Below are 20,633 nucleotides of genomic sequence, written 5' to 3'. Positions count from 1 at the left end.
TTGCAAAGAGTTGGACATGACTGAGCAACTGAACTGAACTGACTGAACTAAGCATGAAACTCCAAAGACAGTATTTCTGGTTCTGGAACAACTATGAGATCTTAAACTTATCAACATCCTTTTTTTTGCAGATAGAGTACTGCCTGCATCAATTGGGTTATTAATATTAACCTCTCCTACAAGGGTATTCTGGAAAACAACTAAATATTTAATATACCATGTCTAAGCTTAAATCTCCTAAGGGAGAAAGGCACAATTTATTCTGTGGCTAAACAGATTTTCAGAGTAAACTAAGTTCTCGGGAACTCCTATCATGACTAGGGTTAAAGAAATCTCCTATTTTCTCTTGTTAATTCTGTTTACAAAGGTCTTATAAAATTATTTTTCAACTGGAATTGGGGAACCACTTACTTATTAAAAATAATTCTTCTCTTTTGAATCTCATAAGTTGGTAAAGAGATTCCTGGGTGGATTAGGAATACTTTAGGGTTCCTTAGGATTCTTTGGGGTTTGTTATAATAAAGAAATGCTACAAAATTGAGGCATCAAAATTTTTTAAGAGCAAGTAACTAATTTTCTATTTATTTCTCTGGTAAGAAATCTTTTAGGAAAAATGGTAAGATAAACTGTGAAGTGGACAAAAGTGTATCTTTGAGTTAATCGCCACTGCTAACCAAGATTATTTTTTAAATTAAATTTGATTGGAGTACAGTTGCTTTACAAAGATTATTTTAAAATATCACCAGGAAAATTTAACTATGAGTGGCATGTGGGGCTTGGAACCACACTGAGTAACAGGTAATAGTGAAGAAGTAAGAAGCCTTACTGCAAATGGATTCCTTTATGATTTCCACCTCAAAGTCTTGTAGACCTTGTTCTAAAGGAAGCATTCCATGGTATGAACGCAAACCCTGCCTGGATACAGCCTTACTGTATGGACTTGGGCAGATCGACTCTCTTCTCTGCATCCAGGTCCTTTACCTGAAATAGATAAGCTGCCGTCCAACAGTAAGAGGAGTCTCAGTAAACACCACTGCTGAAATCACGGTGAGCATAAGCGCGCAGAACTCCGTGAATTTAAGTGAGCCTGAGATGAGAGAGTCTGCCTCACCTCCTCCATCCTGGGCTGTCCTCTACTTAGAAAGATGAGAGAAATCATTTCAACAGTCGTAATGGCTCAGACTTGTTGTCATTCTGCAGTTACTGCTGAACGACATTCTTACAGGAGGTTTAAAAGTAATGGCTATGTACTGGCTGACCTTAACTGCCAGAGAGAAAACAGATCATATTAAAGACTTGAAATCAGCAACCTCAGGATTATATAGGCATTCCCTCATGGTGAGGTGAATGAGTCAGAAATGAGCTTAAAAAAGAAAAACTAGGAAAGAAAAGTATGTGACCTCAAAATGAAATGAGAGCAGGGGTGGGGGAGATGAGAGAAATTCTTTTCTCCTATATATTCTAAATTCTATCCTGGGGGACACTGTTCACACATGGTGGTGCTGCTGCTGCTAAGTCACGTCAGTCGTGTCCGACTCTGTGCGACCCCATAGACCGCGGCCCACCAGGCACCCATCCCTGGGATTCTCCAGGCAAGCATACTGGAGTGGGTTGCCATTTCCTTCTCTAGTGAATGAAAGTGAAAAGCGAAAGTGAAGTTGCTCAGTTGTATCCAACTCTTCGCAACCCCATGGACTGCAGCCTACCAGGCTGCTCCGTCCATGGGATTTCCTAGGCAAGAGTACTGGAGTGGGGTGCCATTGCCTTCTCCGTCACACATGGTGGGGGAATCTGATTTGTACTGGTTTCTATAGACCTATACGCCCTGCTTCCTTTTAGAGGAGAAGGAGAATGAGCTATAAATCTGGTCTCCTTGTCCTGGCACGTGGCATTCCCTAAGTGGCTAAAGTATAGGGTGCAAAGTCAGCATCACCTGAGACACAGCCACCACGACATGTAAGCTGGGAAAGAAACGACTCCAGTGATGGAATCTAAGCTCTCGAATGCTATAACTTCCTCCAGAAATGGGAAAGATTAGGTTGGATCCCTAAACAAGGGAATTTAAACGTTAAGTTTACTGGGAAAGATTTCCCCACGCAGCAACTATATAAAAAAGTTAACTGTCATAGGTGCATTATTATTACTATTAAATTAAAAAAATCTGTTTTACTTCAGCCTGAGGAAATGGGTTTTGAGCAAGATTGTTGGGGAAACAAATCCAATAGATTTCTCACACTTACTGATTTATCTATGAATGTTAGTTTTTTCAATGAGGGTCAACAAGGACATTTGTTTGTAATTTTCATTAAGAAAAGTGCAGACAGAAGTGGGAAAACACAGGCTACCTATTAGATGTGTCATCTTCCAGTGGACAAGTGAGACAATGTAAGTCCTTTTCTCTGCCTTCTCCTATGGTGTGGGAGCTGCAGACCTTAAAAGATCTACATATGTATGGTATAACGTGTTCTGTGCATACAGCTAATTACCCTCTATTACCAGGTATTCTCAGTAGCTCAAACTTGAAATGCCATCAGATAATTTGCCATATGAGCACATTCTAAGGGCTAAACACTGGGAGGAGGGTGTGGAATGCATGGGCCAGCATATGGAGATGAAAAAAGGAAAGGTCCCTGCTCTCAAGGAGTTACAAAAGTCCTGTAGGAGACTTCTGTCTTGTACACAAATAACTGTAGTGGCAAGTCACAGGAGCTGAAGGAGAGACACAGGTGGAATGTCTGCTCATGCGTTGCTTATGATTAAAGGATCAGGTAAGGCACGTGGCAGAAGTGGGCCTTGAAGGATGGGCAAGATTAGAATTTTTATTCAGGGTGGGAAGGTGGGCATGAGGGAGAGTTATGGGGGAAACCTACTGAAAACGACACATGCAAACACACGGAACCAGGAAAGCAGGGTGCATGTGGCAGGGAAAACAGGCTGTCCACAGCAGCAGCATCGTGTGTCATGCGTCATGGCTTGGCACAATTCCCACTGATGCTGCCAGAGAGAGAATGATTTTAAAGTGTTGTCCATGAGCTTACATTAAGCACCCCGATTTGAGTCAACCACAGACTCCTGTAGTAAGTTGGCGTCATTCAATTCTTGATGCCTAGAATAAGCCTATACACAGAGGGCAGGGATGACGGAACCGGGGAGGGCTTAGGAAATTTCCTAGCTACTCACAAGCTTTGTGGTTTATATTTACCTCTCTTTTCTCATGCTGAAAGTGTTTATAGTCACCTGCTGGTGTCAAGGAAAAAAATCTAGTAAAAAAATCAACAGACCTTAACTCTGGTCCTCTTCCTCATAATACAAATGGAGGCACAGAGATAGGCAAATGGGAAAGGGACCTATCATTAGAAGCCCTTGTTGCTACCATACGGCCAATGCACTATAAATCAAGTGTAAAGCATTGGAAAAATACATGATACTGTTTCCTTTTGCTTTATGTCACCAAACGAAATTGGCCTGGAGCCATTCACCTCAGTTGCCACCTTGCACATAATAACATACTTTCCAACACTCTGCTCTTTCCCAATGTTTAACATTTACGGTTTTTAGGCAGTGTACAGTGAGAGACGGTGACTTGTTTGGTTAAATTTTCCTATAGCTCTATTTCATCTCATCAAGGGAAATTGGCTGTTTATCACAGGTGTATCAGGAATCAGAAGACTTGATTAACACCATACACCCTGTCAGCTGATACTGCTCTTGCTCCTAAAATGTGATATGCTTTCTTTTTTTTAAATATTCATCACTTTGGATATTTGTGATCTGACTGGGTTATTCAGTAATGCCTGACAGCGAAAGCAGTTTAAACTGCTTTGAGAGTGGCAAATTTTGAATGTCAAATTTAGATTTGTTGTTATAAAAGTCAACTAAGTGAGAAGAGAAATCCAAAGCTGTGTTATTTTCAACAGCTAAGAATTCTGATTTAAATTTCTCCTGTATTTTAAGTATCATAATTAAATAAACTTTGATGGTTAAGAAAAAGTAACAGATTACTGAGATTTTCTTGGTCAAAGAACACAACAGTTTAGTATGAAACCAATTCAACTACTGGTAATAGCTAACAATGAAAGAAAAAAAGGGGGGAACCCAAACCAGCATATATATGACCACATACATGTATGTGCCAGTCATGAGTATTTTAAATCTCACCAGTGCTCTTTCCTAGTGATTATCAGGCCCAACCACTGTATTTCCATTAGGCCATGGAACTGAGTTAAAAAAAAAATCATTCAATGATTATATTTGTAAAGGGGTTTAAGTACGTGGTACTCACTGTTTTAAACAAGAACTCCAAAACTGGTGAAAAGTGAAAGTTGCTCAGTCATGTCTGACTCTTTGCGACCCCATGGAATAGTCTATGGAATTCTCCAGGCCAGAATACTGGAGTGGGTAGCCTTTTCCTTCTCGAGGGGATCTTCCCAACCCAGGGATTGAACCCAGGTCTCCCACACTGTGGGCGGATTCTTTACCAGCTGAGCCACCAGAGTAATTCATTTCAACTAGCTGGTTCACAATGTACAGAAAGAATTTTCTGGGGTATAGGTCACTAAAAAAAAAAAAGCCCTCTCTAACATAGCATGGATTTGTAGTATGTGTGAGACAGAGAGAGAGGGACAGAAAGTTCTGCCAACTAGACTAATTTTTTGAATGGGGAAGAGTCATGCAAATGCTTGCTATATGAGATAGCAAAGCTTAATGTCACAAACTGAAATATCTCCAAAATCATCTGCTACCATGAATGGATACTGAAGATATAGAAAGAAAGATAGCATCCAATGAACTTGCCTAACTTCCTTCACACAAGCTGCAGTGACTCAGTTCCCACAGTCCCAGAGACAGAATAAAACCACTTGCCCTGTGTTTATTACATACAGGGGCTCAGAATACCCTCCTGACAAATGCCTTACTTCTTCACGAACTGGCCAAATTTTTCCATTTTTTTTCACTTACTTTCTCATGTTTTCATAACAAGTGAATTTTTTAAAAGTCTTTCTTCAGTTCAGTTCAGTCGCTCAGTCGTGCCCAACTCTTTGTGACCCCATGAAATGCAACACGCCAGGCTTCCCTGTCCATCACCAACTCCCAGAGTTTATTCAAACTCATGTCCATTGAGTCGGTGATGCCATCCAACCATCTCATCCTCTGTCATCCCCTTCTCCTCCTGCCTTCAAGTTTTCCCAGCGTCAGGGTCTTTTCAAATGAGTCAGCTCTTCGCATGAGGTGGCCAAAGTATTGGAGTTTCAGCTTTAGCATCAGTCCTTCCAATGAACACCCAGGACTGATCTCCTTTAGGATGGACTGGCTGGATCTCCTTGCAGTCCAAGGGACTCTCAAGAGTCTTCTCCAGCACCACAGTTCAAAAGCATCAATTCTTCGGCGATCAGCTTTCTTCACAGTCCAACTCTCACATCCATACATGACTACTGGAAAAACCATAGCCTTGACTAGACGGACCTTTGTGGGCAAAGTAATGTCTCTGCTTTTTAATATGCTGTCTAGGTTTGCTCGTAACTTTTCCTCCAAGGAGTAAGCATCTCTTTATTTCATGGTTTCAGTCACCACTACTATTTACGTGTTATCTAAAGAATGATTCTTGGTGTCATTAACTATTTGCTTTAAAGTTATTTCCATTACACGGTGACAGGACGAAACACAAGTTACATCATTTAGAATCGTGCCTTTAACTCCAAAATCAATCCAACTGCATACAGAACGCTCACGTTAATATTTCTATTATCCTAGAATCTATTCTTGTTTTAGTATAGATATCTTGCTATTGTACAGAAAATACTTTTGATAAACTGAGATCACCAAATGATTTTCTAAACTGTTAAACCCAGAGCTTTTCACACTATTCACTCACCCATTACTGTTGCAATTTTTCCATAGGTACCAGGACCTTTATCTATGCAATGTTTTTCTTCAAATGGACTCACTGTTTAATCTTACAATAATTTATGTTGAAAGGGAAAATAAGTATCACTTTTCATGAATGACAGGTTTGATGTGCTGGTTATATAATTCTTCCAATGCCAATGAGAATAAGTCATGAATACTAAAATTAAAAAAATGTTACTTACTCAATACCACCTAATAGCTTGTGCACCTCTGCTGGTATCTGTACCATATTTTAAGAACCAATACAGAGCATGCTGTTAACTTCTTTTTCCTTCTCAAACCCTCTGTTCCTCTGACCTTCAAGACCCAGCTCCCTCTTGGTTCTCCCGGGCCCCTCTCTTTATCCACTTTTTCCCTGGCTCTGCTCCTTAAATGTCAGTATTTTCTAAGACTCTATTCTTGGATTCTTCTTCTCACCATGAACCTTCTGATGGAACCAGTGGCATCTTGGAATGAACACGTCTACCACTGAACTTATTTTCCAGCCCTACATCAATGCATGGATAATTTCTTTTCCACATTCCTCCTCTTAATTAATGACACTGACAATTATTCAGTTACCAAAATTAGAAACCTCTAAAGTCAATTCACATTTTTAGTCTAGTGTTTTCAGCCCTTCGTCTCTCAATGTTATCTCCAATTTCCTCTGCCCCTTTTCATACTCATCTGACAACTGGCCTTTTATTCCACTGAGAAGCAATCAACAGTCTCACTGTACCGACATCTCTTCCTATGCATTGTACCTTCTCCTATCTAAGGACCACCTCTGCACTACCTTTGTGCCTTGGCTCCCATCCCCTTCTGTTTATTCAAGAGTTTTGCTTTTATAATTTTTTCTGCATCTTCAATTACTTCCTCTTTACTGGATCACTCCTATAGGAACACAATGAAGTACCTCTTATTCTTAGAACAATAAAACTAAAACCAAATATCTTCGACCCCACATCCCCGTCCAGCAACCACCCCGTTTTTCTGCTCCTCACCATAGTAAAACTTCTTGGAAGGGTTGCTAGCCATCTCCACTTCCTCATCTCCTCCACAAACCACTAAAAAAAACACTTTGAGAAGACTGCCAGTGACCTCTGTGTTCCAAAATCCAATGCTTTACTCTGTCTTTGTCCAACTCAAGCTCATAGGATACGCCCATGTAATGTAAGAACGATGATAACATAATTAACCACTCCCTGAAACATTTTCTTCACTCGGCTTCTAGAACAGAATACTTGCCTGGTTTTCTTATCTTACTGGCTACTCCTGTACTGTTCTTCCTCTTCTTGACCACTAAATGTTAGCTGGAATGCTTAGTAATTAATCATTGATGTACTTTCCTTTTTATACAATCACCGAGGTAACATCTTCCAGTTTTGGGATTGTAAAAACATTCACAGGTCCATGGATCACAAATTTTCATCTCCAGCCTGGGGCTCTTCCTTGGTCACAAAGACAGCTGTGTACAGCAACAGATAAGCAGTTGCTTTACATGCAACTGCCTATCCAATACCACCACTTACACACTCAGTAGGCAACTGAAACTTAACGTGTTTAAAACCAAACCTCTTTTTCTCCCTAAGCCTGCTCCTCCCTCAGACTTCACTGTCTCATTAAACAGTACCACAAGTACAGCTACCAGGTCTTCTCTGTGAAACCCAAGGTTGTACAGCAATCCAATGATGCAAAACTCAGACGCGAACAGAGTGACAGGCTAAACTGAAAGGGACCATTTTAGGTGTGCTTTTGGGGCTCAATATGACTGTCCCCCATAATACAGCTCAGATCCATGCTTTATATAGGGGTGTATGTATCTCTCTTGAGGGGTGATACAAGAAATGCAGTGATTATACTTTCATAAAAGGCCTCAAGAATCTACAAAGATGAATTCTTTCAGTCTTAGAAGTGTACTAGTTCACGACCTGGGGATAAAAGATCCTGCATGAGGCCTTGGAAGGCAGAGGACTCAGATTGAGGTCTCTGTGCTGCCAGTGACTGGCTCTCTGACGTGAGGAAATCATCACCGGTGCCTCTCAGTTCATGGAAAGGGGACTTTCTTACCCTTCCTGGCACCGTCACACAGATACAAAGGACTGTTTGGTGACCAGTAATTAAAGCTTTGTAAGCAGAGAAATATAAAAATGCAGACATCTTAAAAACTGTGTTTCAGACTGTATCTTTCTTTCTTTTTTAGAGCATGTATCTTCACTTGGAGAAGGACATGGCAACCCACTCCAGTGTTCTTGCCTGGAGAATCCCAGGGACGGCGGAGCCTGGTGGGCTGCCGTCTATGGGGTCACATAGAGTCGGACACGACTGAAGTGACTTAGCAGTAGCAGTAGCAGCAGTATCTTCACTAACTCTCATCAAGAATGTGATAGAGCAAAGGTCCTTAATTGCTGGTAGCGTATCTCGGATAGTCCACAGGAGGGCAGCAGAATGCAGGATTTTTTCTTTAAATTCTGAACTCCCATGTAAAATTGCTTTAAGCTACAGGTTATATAAATCTACAGAAATTTAGGTAGAAGAACACAGGCTAAAACTAGCAGGCAAAGGAACAAGTTATCAAAGGAGATAAGATTTAGGTAAATAGTAAAGATGTGCTAAAAATACAGAAACACTGTAAAGACAACACAGGATACTTCTTTCACACACTGGAAAAGAAATTACAGCTCATGCAGGGACTTCCCTGGCGGCCCAGGGGCTGAGACTTCACCTTCCAATGCAGGAGGTGCTGATCCCTGGCGGGGCAGCTAAGAGCCCACATGCCTCACAGCCAAAAAGTCAGAATATAAAACAGAAGCAATATTGTAACAAATTCAATAAAGACTTAAAATGGTCTACATCAAAAAATAAAAATCTTTAAAAAGAAGAAGATCATGTACATGATTTGGAAATTCTATTTTTTTTTCTATAATGGAACACACTTTCAAATACATATTATAGAGAAACATATAAAAATTCTAAGTATACCTAGTTAAATACTAAAGTCTGAGTTCTGTATAATATTTATTCATTTTCCTGAAGATCTGGGCCAATAATTTTAAGTGGGCATGTGTCTCAGTAAATTAAGAAAAGATAAGCAATCAAAAATTAGGGGCTAATGTTTAAATTATATTCAGCTAATAACAATGCCATTGTTTGTGGCATACTTATAAGCATGTAATGAAGTCTAACAAACATAACCTACGATCAGTCTTAAGGTTTCTAACATAAGAAAAACAATACTCAATGAAGAATACTAAAAATAAAGTAAAATTATGCATATCAGAGATATAATAACAGAAAAACATATTGCTTACGTAGTAGAAAGCATCTTTGTTAGATATAACTTTTTAATTTTCAAATCAGTGAAGCTAAAGAATGAAAGTATTTAGAAGTCTGGAGTAATAAATGCATGAAAAATCCACTATCATAAATGCTACAGATACAATATTCACATTTTGCTTATACTGCTATTAAAATTAATTTTCCATCTTTCATCATTAGAGAAGAAAATAATTACTGCTTCATGAAAGTTCACTTTCTGTGAGACACTGTTCATTTCACTTTTTCACAAAAGTCCTTTTATAGGTTGAGCACTCATGAGATTCAGTCAGTTCAGCTCAGTCGTGTCCGACTCTCCGCGACCCCATGAATCACAGCACACCAGGCCTCCCTGTCCATCACCAACTCCCGGAGTTCACTCAAACTCATGTCCACAGAGTTGGTGATGCCATCCAGCCATCTCATTCTGTGTCATCTCCTTCTCCTCCTGCCCCCACTCCTTCCCAGCATCAGAGTCTTTTCCAGTGAGTCAACTCGTCGCATGAGGTGGCCAAAGTATTGGAGTTTCAGCTTTAGCATCAGTCCTTCCCATGAACACCCAGGATTGATCTCCTTTAGAATGGACTGGTTGGATCTCCTTGCAGTACAAGGGACTCTCAAGAGTCTTCTCCAGCACCACAGTTCAAAAGCATCAATTCTTCAGCGATCAGCTTTCTTCATAGTCCAACTCTCACATCCATACATGACCACTGGAAAAACCAAAGCCTTGACTAGACGGACCTTGGTTGGCAAAGTAATGTCTCTGCTTTTTAATATGCTATCTAGTTTGGTCATAACTTTCCTTCCAAGGAGTAAGCGTCTTTTAATTTCATGGCTGCAATCAGCATCCGCAGTGATTTAGAGCCCAAAACAATAAAGTCTGACACTGTTTCCACTGTTTTCCCATCTATTTCCCATGAAGTGATGGGACCAGAGGCCATGATCTTTGTTTTCTGAATGTTGAGCTTCAAGCCAACTTTTTCACTCTCCTCTTTCACTTTCATCAAGAGGCTTTTTAGTTCCTCTTCACTTTCTGCCATAAGGGTGGTGTCATCTGCATATCTGAGGTTATTGATATTTCTCTCAGCAATCTTGATTCCAGCTTGTGCTTCTTCCAGCCCAGCGTTCCTCATGATGTACTCTGCATATAAGTTAAATAAGCAGGGTGACAATATATAACCTTGACGTACTCCTTTTCCTATTTGGAACCAGTCTGTTGTTCCATGTACAGTTCGGACTGTTGCTTCCTGACCTGCATACAGGTTTCTCAAGAGGCAGCTCAGGTGGTCTGGTATTCCCATCTCTTTCAGAATGTTCCACAGTTTATTGTGATCCACACAGTCAAAGGCTTTGACAAAGTCAATGAAGCAGAAATAGATGGTTTTCTGGAACTCTCTTGCTTTCTCCATGATCCAGCGGATGTTGGCAATTTGATCTCTGGTGCCTCTGCCTTTTCTAAAACCTGCTTGAACATCTGGAGTTCACGGTTCACGTATTGCTGAAGCCTGGCTTGGAGAATTTTGAGCATGACTTTACTAGCGTGTGAGATGAGTGCAACTGTGCGGTAGTTTGAGCATTCTTTGGCATTGGCTTTCTTTGGGATTGGAATGAAGTCTGACCTTTTCCAGTCCTGTGGCCACTGCTGAGTTTTCCAAATTTGCTGGCATATTGAGTGCAGCACTTTCACAGCATCATCTTTCAGGATTTGAAAGAGCTCAACTGGAATTCCATCACCTCCACTAGCTTTGTTCGTAGTGATGCTTTCTAAGGTCCACTTGACTTCACATTCCAAGATGTCTGGCTCTAGGTCAGTGATCATGTTATCATGATTATCTTGGTTGTGAAGATCTTTTTTGTACAGTTCTTCTGTGTATTCTTGCCACCTCTTCTTAATATCTTCTGCTTCTGTTAGGTCCATACCATTTCTGTCCTTTATCGAGCCCATCTTTGCATGAAAAGTTCCCTTGGATTCTCTAATTTTCTTGAAGAGATCTCTTGTCTTTCCTATTCTGTTGTTTTCCTCTATTTCTTTGCATTGATCGCTGAGGAAGGCTTTCTTATCTCTCCTTGCTATTCTTTGGAATTCTGCATTCAGATGCTTATATCTTTCATTTTCTCCTTTGCTTTTTGCTTCTCCTTTTCACAGCTATTCGTAAGGCCTCCTCAGACAGCCATTTTGCTTTTTAGCATTTCTTTCCCATGGGGATGGTCTTGGTCCCTGTCTCCTGTACAATGTCACGAACCTCCATCCAGAGTTCATCAAGCACTCTATCTATCAGATCTAGTCCCTTAAATCTATTTCTCACTTCCACTGTATAATCATAAGGGATTTGATTGAGGTCATATCTGAATGGTCTAGTGGTTTTCCCTACTTTCTTCAATTTAAGTCTGAATTTGGCAATAAGTAATGAGAAATTACTTATATTCAAAACCATGATAAGTATGACAGATTCCATTTTACTTTTAAAAAGGCCAAGTATGCTGTTATTGGACTTCCCTGGTGGCTCAGACCGTAAAGCATCTGCCTACAATGCAGGAGACCCGGGTTAAATCCCTGGGTCGGGAAGATCCCCTGGAGAAGGAAATGGCAACCCACTCAAGTACTTATGCCAGGAAAATCCCATGGTCAGAGGAGCATGGTGGGCTACAGTCCATGGGGTCACAAAGAATCAGACATGACTGAGCGACTTCACTTCACGCTGTTATTGAAAAGAATTTGTTAAAGTGGCCAATTCAGTTCTAGTTAAGTTAAACTATAAAATAACAAACCAATAAATGTGGGAAAAAAGTATGTATTCCAAAACTGGCAAAATAAATTGCTTAATCAAAGCTGGAAGCACTAGCTTCTGTTTCACTGTTAACCTGAGAGTGGACAATTAAAAAACCAATCTATTATGTTTTCCTTTCCAGGATCCTTGAAACTGTAGTGTTAATATAAAATACCCATAAAAGACAAGGGTTTACTAAACAGTATTCAAAGGAGAGAGACAGACGATGATGATAAGCAGTTGCTATAAGAACACTTGGAACTAATAAACGGCAGCAAATAAGATGATTTCTGGATTAATCAGTTTGGGAAAATTGTCAGATAAGTGATTTTTCACTAAATGTCACACTGTTAGCTATAAAGTCTTTAGAAGCAGGAAAACTGTGTGAGCATAATGATAGTGTACTTTTAAGCAGAATCAATCAGTATTCAAAGCTAAATATATTACCTGTGCGCATATTACAAAAAATATACACTGAAAATCTGTGTGAAAAATGTCCATGATTATATATGAAAAGCAATAAAATACCTGCTGATGTTAAAAGACTGCTGATAATGTTACCATTTAGTTCATACTACCCAAAACATTATATACTATATTATACTTGTCAGAAAAAGTGTCTAATGTGGATCTTTAAAGAAAATGATTTGTGGAAAATTAATAATAGTGGTCAGAAAAATAGTTTTTAAAATGTTTTCCAAGAGTACTTAACTATTTTTGATCTTGAAAAACTTATCTGAAAAGCTTTCAGATTGGTAGCTTTTCAAACAGACTTTCATAAGAGAATTTTATAGGTTGGGAAAGGGTGAATAAGGGCAGCTTAAATTCTTATCCCAAAAAGCCCAATTACAATACAAATTCCTTCATTATTATATGGAAATAGAATCACAAGTCTTGCTGTCTCTGGAGACCTTGGTATAGTCATAGTCATACCTTTAGACAGATAATATGTCAAATAAATAAGATAACTTAAGATTCTTTCAATATTGCAAAAATGAAAAAGTAAAGGCTAGACAGAATCATTTGAAGGTAAAGAAATGCTAATCATTACTCAGAGATCTTGCCTTCTTTTTCATTAAGCATTTACTAAGAGATAACTGGAGTAAATGCAACTGTTAGGTTTTAAAATATAAGAAGTTCATCATTTTGATTAGAGGTGTTTGCATCTTTCCAATTTCAGCTTTTCCAAGTTGGAACTTGGCAAAGCAACCATCAATAAATAGGATTATTGTGGAAACAAGCAATACAAAAACACTGTCAAAGAAAACTTTAATACTGAAATTAGTTCATATTATTAATGAGTTTTCAAACCCAGAAAATGCTACAGCATACATTTCCATTAAGGGTTATAGTATTTTTTAGGAGTTAGCAGACATTGGATTCTTTTCTAAACCAATTAACTACAATGTAAAAAGGTCTATTTTTTTTTAATTAAAAAAATTTTTTTTAAATGAGCTCTCTCTGAAAGAATTAAAAAGAGCATTCTCTCTTCCCAAGTCAAATTATTCTATTTTATTGCTATTGTATTGGAGCCAATAAAATTCTTGGAATAAACTGGACTATCAGGTACTACAATTTTGAAAAAGATCTGTTTCAAGTTAATAGTTTCCTGAACTAGTTGAGATCATGTTCTGGGGGAAAATGCTCAAAACAACTAATTTCCTCTCTTGACATCAATGACATAAAATAATAATAAATTTCAAAAAACTAAAATACTGGACTTTCCTGGTGGTTCAGTGGTTAAGCCTCCATGCTTCTACTGCAGGGGGCATGGGTTCGATCCCTGGCTGGGAAAGATCTACATACTGTTCAGGGTGGCAAAAAAAAAAAAAAAAAGAAACTAAAATACTAAGAAAAGAAAAGGCTTTCAGAAAAGTTATCCCTATATACATGTAAGACGCTTCTCCCCAGTAACAGAAAAGAGTCAGGAGAGGTGAGGGGGATGAGAGTAAGTTAAGAAAACAGGAAATAATCTTATTACTACAAGCAGCTCATTGAAAAAAGTGAAAATCTGTTCATAAGGCAGTCCTTGGATGACCACAAAATTTTAAAGACAACAACATATTTTCTAGCATTACGCAATAAGATTCTTAACCTTCTGAGTCATATTTTGCATTCGTCATGAATTTCTAATGGCTTACTTCTATGTAAGACCTACTCTGTGAAAATAATTTCATTTAATTCTCTCCCAAAGTATATGAGATTTTACTGTCTTTCATTTTATACATTAGGACACACTTCACTGAGAACAGAAAGACAGTAATGGCAGAACCAGGGCTCCAACATGAATCTGTATGACTCGAGCACTAGCCACTGCACTATACTGTCTGCTGAAACACTGTCTCAGGCCATCAACTGTCACATACAAACTCTACTGCAGCTTAGCCAGTGCTCAACACTGATCTGCAACTGAGCTATGGAGTTACGCTGCTGTGAGATTTTGTTTGTTTCTTCACCAGAAAAGTGGGCTCTGATATTTAAAACTATCAACTGCATTCCATTAAAATCCTATGGCAGAGTGGTAAAATGAATCAAGAAAATCAATTTGGATGCCAAATCTGGTAATTATTGATGTCTTTTAGACAAGTTACTTAATAAAGTGTATGTCACTTAGAAAAAACAAATCTGATAGAAGGAGCTGGACTAGTCCTCTGGTCAAATACTGGATCTAATTTGAACGTTAACAGAGCAACTACTGTGTGCTCCACAAAAGCAAGGTACTGAGGATCCATATGGAGATAAACTGCACCACTTGTAATTCAAGTTAAACTCATTTTTTTTCTTCCTAGTGAAGATTAAGTAAATAATCAAATATTGTAGAACTACTATATTCAATATCCTATGATAAACCATAAATAGAAAAGAATTTAAAAAAGAATATAAAACAGAATATATATAATTGAATCACTTTGCTATACAGAAAAAATTAATACAACACTGTAAATTAGCTATACTTCAATAAAAAGAATTGAAGAAAAAAAAATACCATGGAACTCTTAGGGATTTCTAATTGATAGATCTACAATACTTAGACACTAACTCAAATACTTCTGACCCAGGTAGATACGCTTCTGTACATGCATGTACATATATATGCGTGATGGCAGTGGGAGAAGTAGAAAAATGCACAGCGGATACCACTTCACGTCAGGTGACTATTTCAAAGGTGCAGTAAAGGTCTGCATTACCTTCACTCAAAGACAAGGGGCTGTATCTCAGTGAATAAGGATACAAACACTGCTTCAAACTCATGACATAGTTTGAATTCATGGCAGAAAAAAAAATTTCCTTTGCGATAAATATCAGTTATTGTAAAACATCAGAGATTTTGAGGGGGAAAAAAAACCTCACAGCTAATCAATCCCAACTGAATAATATACTTTAATCAGCCTTTCTCAAACTAGGGTTCTGGGAGAGAACTAATAAGCCAAATGCTCCAGAGTATTTATATAGAAAGCAATGAGTTAATTTCTTTTCTATGTATCTAGAATTATGCGAGTTAAGTAAAATCCTTGGGGAAATTAAGAAAATGATTTTCTGTGTTATGTTGATCAAAACAGGAATCCCAACTGAACTTGTTATTTGGCCGGGATTAACGGCTGCTTACCAGTGCAAACAGAAGAGGTGATGTTGTACAGAAAAGGATAAAACTGCATACAGCGAATCAGCTTCAGGCTGTTCTCACACTCTGGGCATTTGGTAGTTAATTTCAAAGCCTGTCTAAAGGCCTCAAGTGCCCCACTGATATTCTTCAGAGCAAGGTAAGCATTTCCCAGGCTCAAAAAGGTCAGGGGCTGAAAAGAAAACAAAGAAAAATCAGCAAAATGTTAATGAATTAATATTTTCCAAGAGTTACAAAACCTTTACAGTGTATGTCTTTTGGCTTTTTTTTAGGTTATCCTGTAAGAGTTATCCCAGCTGTCCATTTTATTTACATCAGCTAATTCTAAACTGTTTAACATAATTTTTAAGATAAAATTACATCAAGTGTGTAATGTACATTAGTCTTAACTGTACAGCTGTAACCACCACTCATCTAAAGATATACAACATTTAGAACATTTCTAGTACCCTGAGCGGAGAAGGTAATGGCAAGCCACTCCAGTACTCTTGCCTGGAAAATCCCATGGACGGAGAAGCCTGGTGGGCTGCAGTCCATGGGGTCTCTACGAGTTGGACATGACTGAGCGACTTCACTTTCACTTTTCACTTTCACACACTGGAGAAGGAAATGGCAACCCACTCCAGTGTTCTTGCCTGGAGAATCCCAGAGACGGGGAAGCCTGGTGGGCTGCCGTCTATGGGGTCACACAGAGTCGGACACGACTGAAGTGACTTAGCAGGAGCAGCAGCAGCAGCAGTACCCTGAGAGGTTCCCTTGGGCAACCCCACCCCAACTCCAGATGGAACCACTGATAGGATGCTGTGACTTCTATCACCACAGATTACTGCCACCTGTTCTTGAACGTCACATAAACAGAATCAAACAGCATGTTCCCTTATGCATATAACATGTACCCTTCTGTAGCTTCTTTTACTCAACCAAACCTGTAAGACTTTTTTGGGTATATTGTATGTTCACTCTTGTGATGTGTAATGTTTCCACATGTGAATACACCACACTGTTTGTTCATCCATTTTCCTACTGATAGGCAGTTACAGGATTGTTTGCGGTTTTTGATCTACCACAGATCAATTTACTATGAAGTGAACATTGTTGTAAATGTCTTCTGATAGACGTATGACTCATTTTCCTTGGGTATACATTTAGAAGTGATTCTTAAGATAGGTATACATTTAGTTTTAGGAGATCCAAGCAAATAGTTTTCCAAAATGGACATACAGACTTAACACTCCTACAAGCAAGTGTGAGAATTCACTGACTTGGTATTGTCAGTTTTTAAAATTTAGCTGTTTTAGGGAGATGCTTAAGTGGTATCTCACTGTGATTTTAATTTGCACTTCCTTGATCAGTAATAATATTGAAAAAATTTTCATATACTTATTGGCCATTTTGGTACCCTTATTTCTGAAGTGCTATTGCTTTCCCCATTAAAAAAAATGTTTTTTTTTTTTAATTGATTTGAAGGAGTTCTTTATGTATATACTAGACACAAAGTCTTTGTTGGACATATTTATTGCAAATATCTTTCCCAGTCTGTCATTTGCCTTTTTATTTTCTTAATGGTGTCTTTTGATAAACAGAAATTCTTAATTTTAATGAAGTTCAGTTTACATATTTTTTCTTTTGTAGTTAGTGCTTTATGAAATCTTTGACAGCTATAAGGTAATAAAGACTTTCTCGTATGTTTTCATCAAGAAGTTTTACTGTTTTATCTTTCACATTATGGTGCATAATCCGCCTCAAATTAATTTTGTATACAACATGAGGTAGGAGTCAAGGTTCATTTCTTTTCATAGGGGATATCCAAGTACTCCATTACTACTTGCTGAAAAACCCAAAGCTCCCCAAAACACTAAACTACAGCTGCACCTTTGTCATAAATCAGCTTATTTTTAATTTCTCTATTTTGTTCCACTCGTATATTTGAGTGTCTTTGTGCCAATTCCACCGATTTAACTACAATGTCTTGAAATCTGATAATATAAGTCTTCCAACTCTGTTTTTGTTTCTCTAACTCCTAAATCTTTGTGCTATTCTAAGATCCATTTTTATGTAGATTTTTGAAACTACTCATCAATTGATTCACACAAATACATGCAATTGCTGGGAGTTGGAATGAAATTCAATCTATAAATCAACTTAAAGAGAACTTACACCTTAACAATACTGAAATCTTCCAATCCATGTACATGATATATCAATATACCACCATTTATTTAGGTTTTCTCTTAGCAATGTTTTGTAATCAGGATAGAAATCTTGTGCACCTTCCTTTAGATTTATTTCTAGATAACTGCTTTCTTGATGCTATTGTAAATAGTCTTAAAATTCTATTTTCCAGTTGTTTTTTGAGACTTTGTTTTTATAAGCAGCCCAAAGTATTCAGTTGAAGTCATTTTAGTGGAAATATGTCTATGCTTAGTATTTGCTGTGTACAAACCATTTATTCTACACTTATTTTATCATTAAAAATATTTTTAAAGATCTAAGAATGTAGTATTCCTAAACTGCACAGTATATCTCCATGAAAGCAATACCTATAATTTTTTTCTTCTTTAAATCATGAAAGTATGATGAGACACTTACAGAAGACTTGGAAAATACAGAACAAAGTTACACACAGTTCCACTATATATTACAATTATTTTTTTTAAGTAGTTAAATTAAGATTTTTAGTTGGAGTTTCAATATCAAACTCTCAAAATTAAAAGAATGAATAGTCAGAAACGTAGGAGGATACAGTAGATCTGAAAAGAACTATGAACCAATTCAACATAATTAAGATTTATACAATTTTCACACAACAGCAGGATACAAATTTTACTTAAGTTCACATAGACTATAAACCAGGAGATATTAGAACATGCAACACCTATAATTTATCAGCTACTTGCTTCTGATTCAGGCTGTTAGGTCATCAGAAATATCTCACTATAACCAAGCCAAGGTTTACAAAATATTCCAGATTAAAGAGGTCTAATGTAAGTAGTTCTCAAGTTACATTTAAAGTATTACTTAGAGGTTTACAAGATATAAAATTAAATTCCATACTTAAGTGTCTTTACATTTTCCATAAGGAAAAAAAGTATCATCATTATCCCTACCACTAGAATGACAGTTGGGGAAATATCTTGTATTCAGATGAATTGGTTAGCATTTTAGAAAAAAAAGAGTAGTTTTCATGAATTCAGTCAGACAATAGTTACTAAGTGACTGTTTTTACTGTGATTCAAATACTGTTTTTCACACTGGGGATACAGCAGAAAATAAGAAAGATAAATCTCTGCCTCAGTGGATCTTGGAGTCTCGTGTCACACAACTGTGGGGACGTCACACAATTGTGAGTAAAATGTGATAAAGGAAAGAACAGAAGGGAAGAGACGTAAGTAGTACTAAGAGTTGGGAAGAGAGTGGCATTTCATATAGAGTAGCAATGGAAAGACTCACTGAGAAGTTAGTATTTGTAAAAGATTTTAAGGAGATGAGGCACAAACTAGGAAGAATCTTAGTGGGGTGAAGCATTCCAAGCAGAAAGAACAGAAAAAGGAAAGGTCTTGAGGAGGGACCACAGTTAGCACGTTCAAGGAACTGCATGGAGGCAAGTGAGCCTAGAACAGGATGATTGATGGACGATCTCACAGGTATGAGACAGGAAAAGTAAGAAGGTCACGTAGGACTTTCTACCCCATTATAGATTCTTGTCTCTTATTGTGAGTTACATGGCGAACATTGCAGATATCTGAATAGACAAATGACAACATCTGGTTTTTAATAATAATCTCACTGTTTGCTATAATATGAATAGAGTGTAGGGCGATAAAAGCAAAACACTTAGAAGCTAGTTAGGAGGCTACTGAAATAATCTAGATAAATGATAAGATAATGATGGTTTGGATAAGATAGCAGTGGAAGTGAAGTGAAAGTTGCTTAGTCGGGTCTGACTCTTTGAGACCCCTGGACTGTAGCCTGCCAGGCTCCTCTGTCCACGGAATTCTTCAGGCCGGAATACTGGAGTGGATTCCCTTCTCCAGCAGATCTTCCCAACCCAGGGACTGAACCCAGGTCTCCTGCATTGCAGGCCGATTCTTTACCAGCTGAGCCACCAGGGAAGACAGCAGTGGAGATGAAGATAAATAGTGAATTCTTGGTATATTTTAAAAACAGAATCAGCAAGCTTATTTAATAGATTGCATCTGCCCTGGGAGGAGAACGGTACCGAGGATAACCGAGTTTCTGTCTTGCACTCCTGGCTTCACTGTTTACGGAAGTGGGGGAGACCAGGACCACATTGGAACAATGCCAAGGAGCTTCGTTCTGACCTGCAGTTGCAGTGTTCCGGACGCGCGCGCGCGGTGTTCCGGACGCGTGGTGTTTCAGACATTCAGTGTGTTTCAGACATTCAAGTGGAGATGTCAGATAAACTGCTGAATAAAGCAGTCTGGAGATCAGAGCAAAGCTGATACATGAGTCAATAAGGAAAGAATAGTGTTCTTAAGATATGATTCTGGATATCCATGTGGATATGAACTTTGATTCCTACCTAACTTCACAAAGAAAATTTAACCTGAAATGAATCATAGGTCTAGGCGTAAAACCTGAAACTATAAAACATCTAGAAGACAGCACAGGAAAAGATCTGTGTATATCCAAGAGTCAACTATTTAAAGACAAACCATAGGAAACAAAACCAAAACAGGACTATTTTTTTCAACCTTCTTATGAGGACATCTTAAATCTAAGAATAGAAATCAAAAGGAAGAAGATAGTAAATTAAGGGAATTTTTAAAAGCTAAGATAATAAGGCAAGGAGAGAAGGTATTTTTAACATATGACAGACGGAGTTTAAGAGATTTTATTGTATAAAGAACTTTATTGTATAAAAATTGTAAAATTTTAAAATATTCTAACAAAATGGACAAAATTCCTACATAAACGTTTACTTTAAAAATATAATTGAAATACAATATCCTTAAAATAGGATAAAGAAATTTGTTACAACAAAGAAGTGAAAATTTTTTAAAGTAAATTTGTTTTACAAA

General features: G+C 37.9%; 1 protein-coding gene across 3 annotated transcripts in view; it reads right to left on the bottom strand.

The window, feature by feature from the left end:
• TTC17 (tetratricopeptide repeat domain 17) overlaps positions 1–20,633 on the bottom strand; it is a 123,503-nt gene that overhangs the window by 58,399 nt on the left and 44,471 nt on the right. For all 3 annotated transcript variants that reach the window (XM_055423865.2, XM_055423867.2, XM_088843263.1), the window contains exon 16: positions 15,577–15,763. In XM_055423865.2, coding sequence (XP_055279840.2) covers positions 15,577–15,763 — 187 coding nt within the window. The remainder of the gene's footprint in view (positions 1–15,576; positions 15,764–20,633) is intronic.

The sequence above is a fragment of the Moschus berezovskii genome, chromosome 14 (genome assembly GCF_049115385.1).
Source record: "Moschus berezovskii isolate FMDL1 chromosome 14, NW_MosBer_1.0, whole genome shotgun sequence".
In the NCBI taxonomy this organism is placed as follows: domain Eukaryota; kingdom Metazoa; phylum Chordata; class Mammalia; order Artiodactyla; family Moschidae; genus Moschus; species Moschus berezovskii.
Note: the sequence above shows the minus strand (reverse complement) of the source record. Positions and strands in the feature narration are given on the sequence as shown.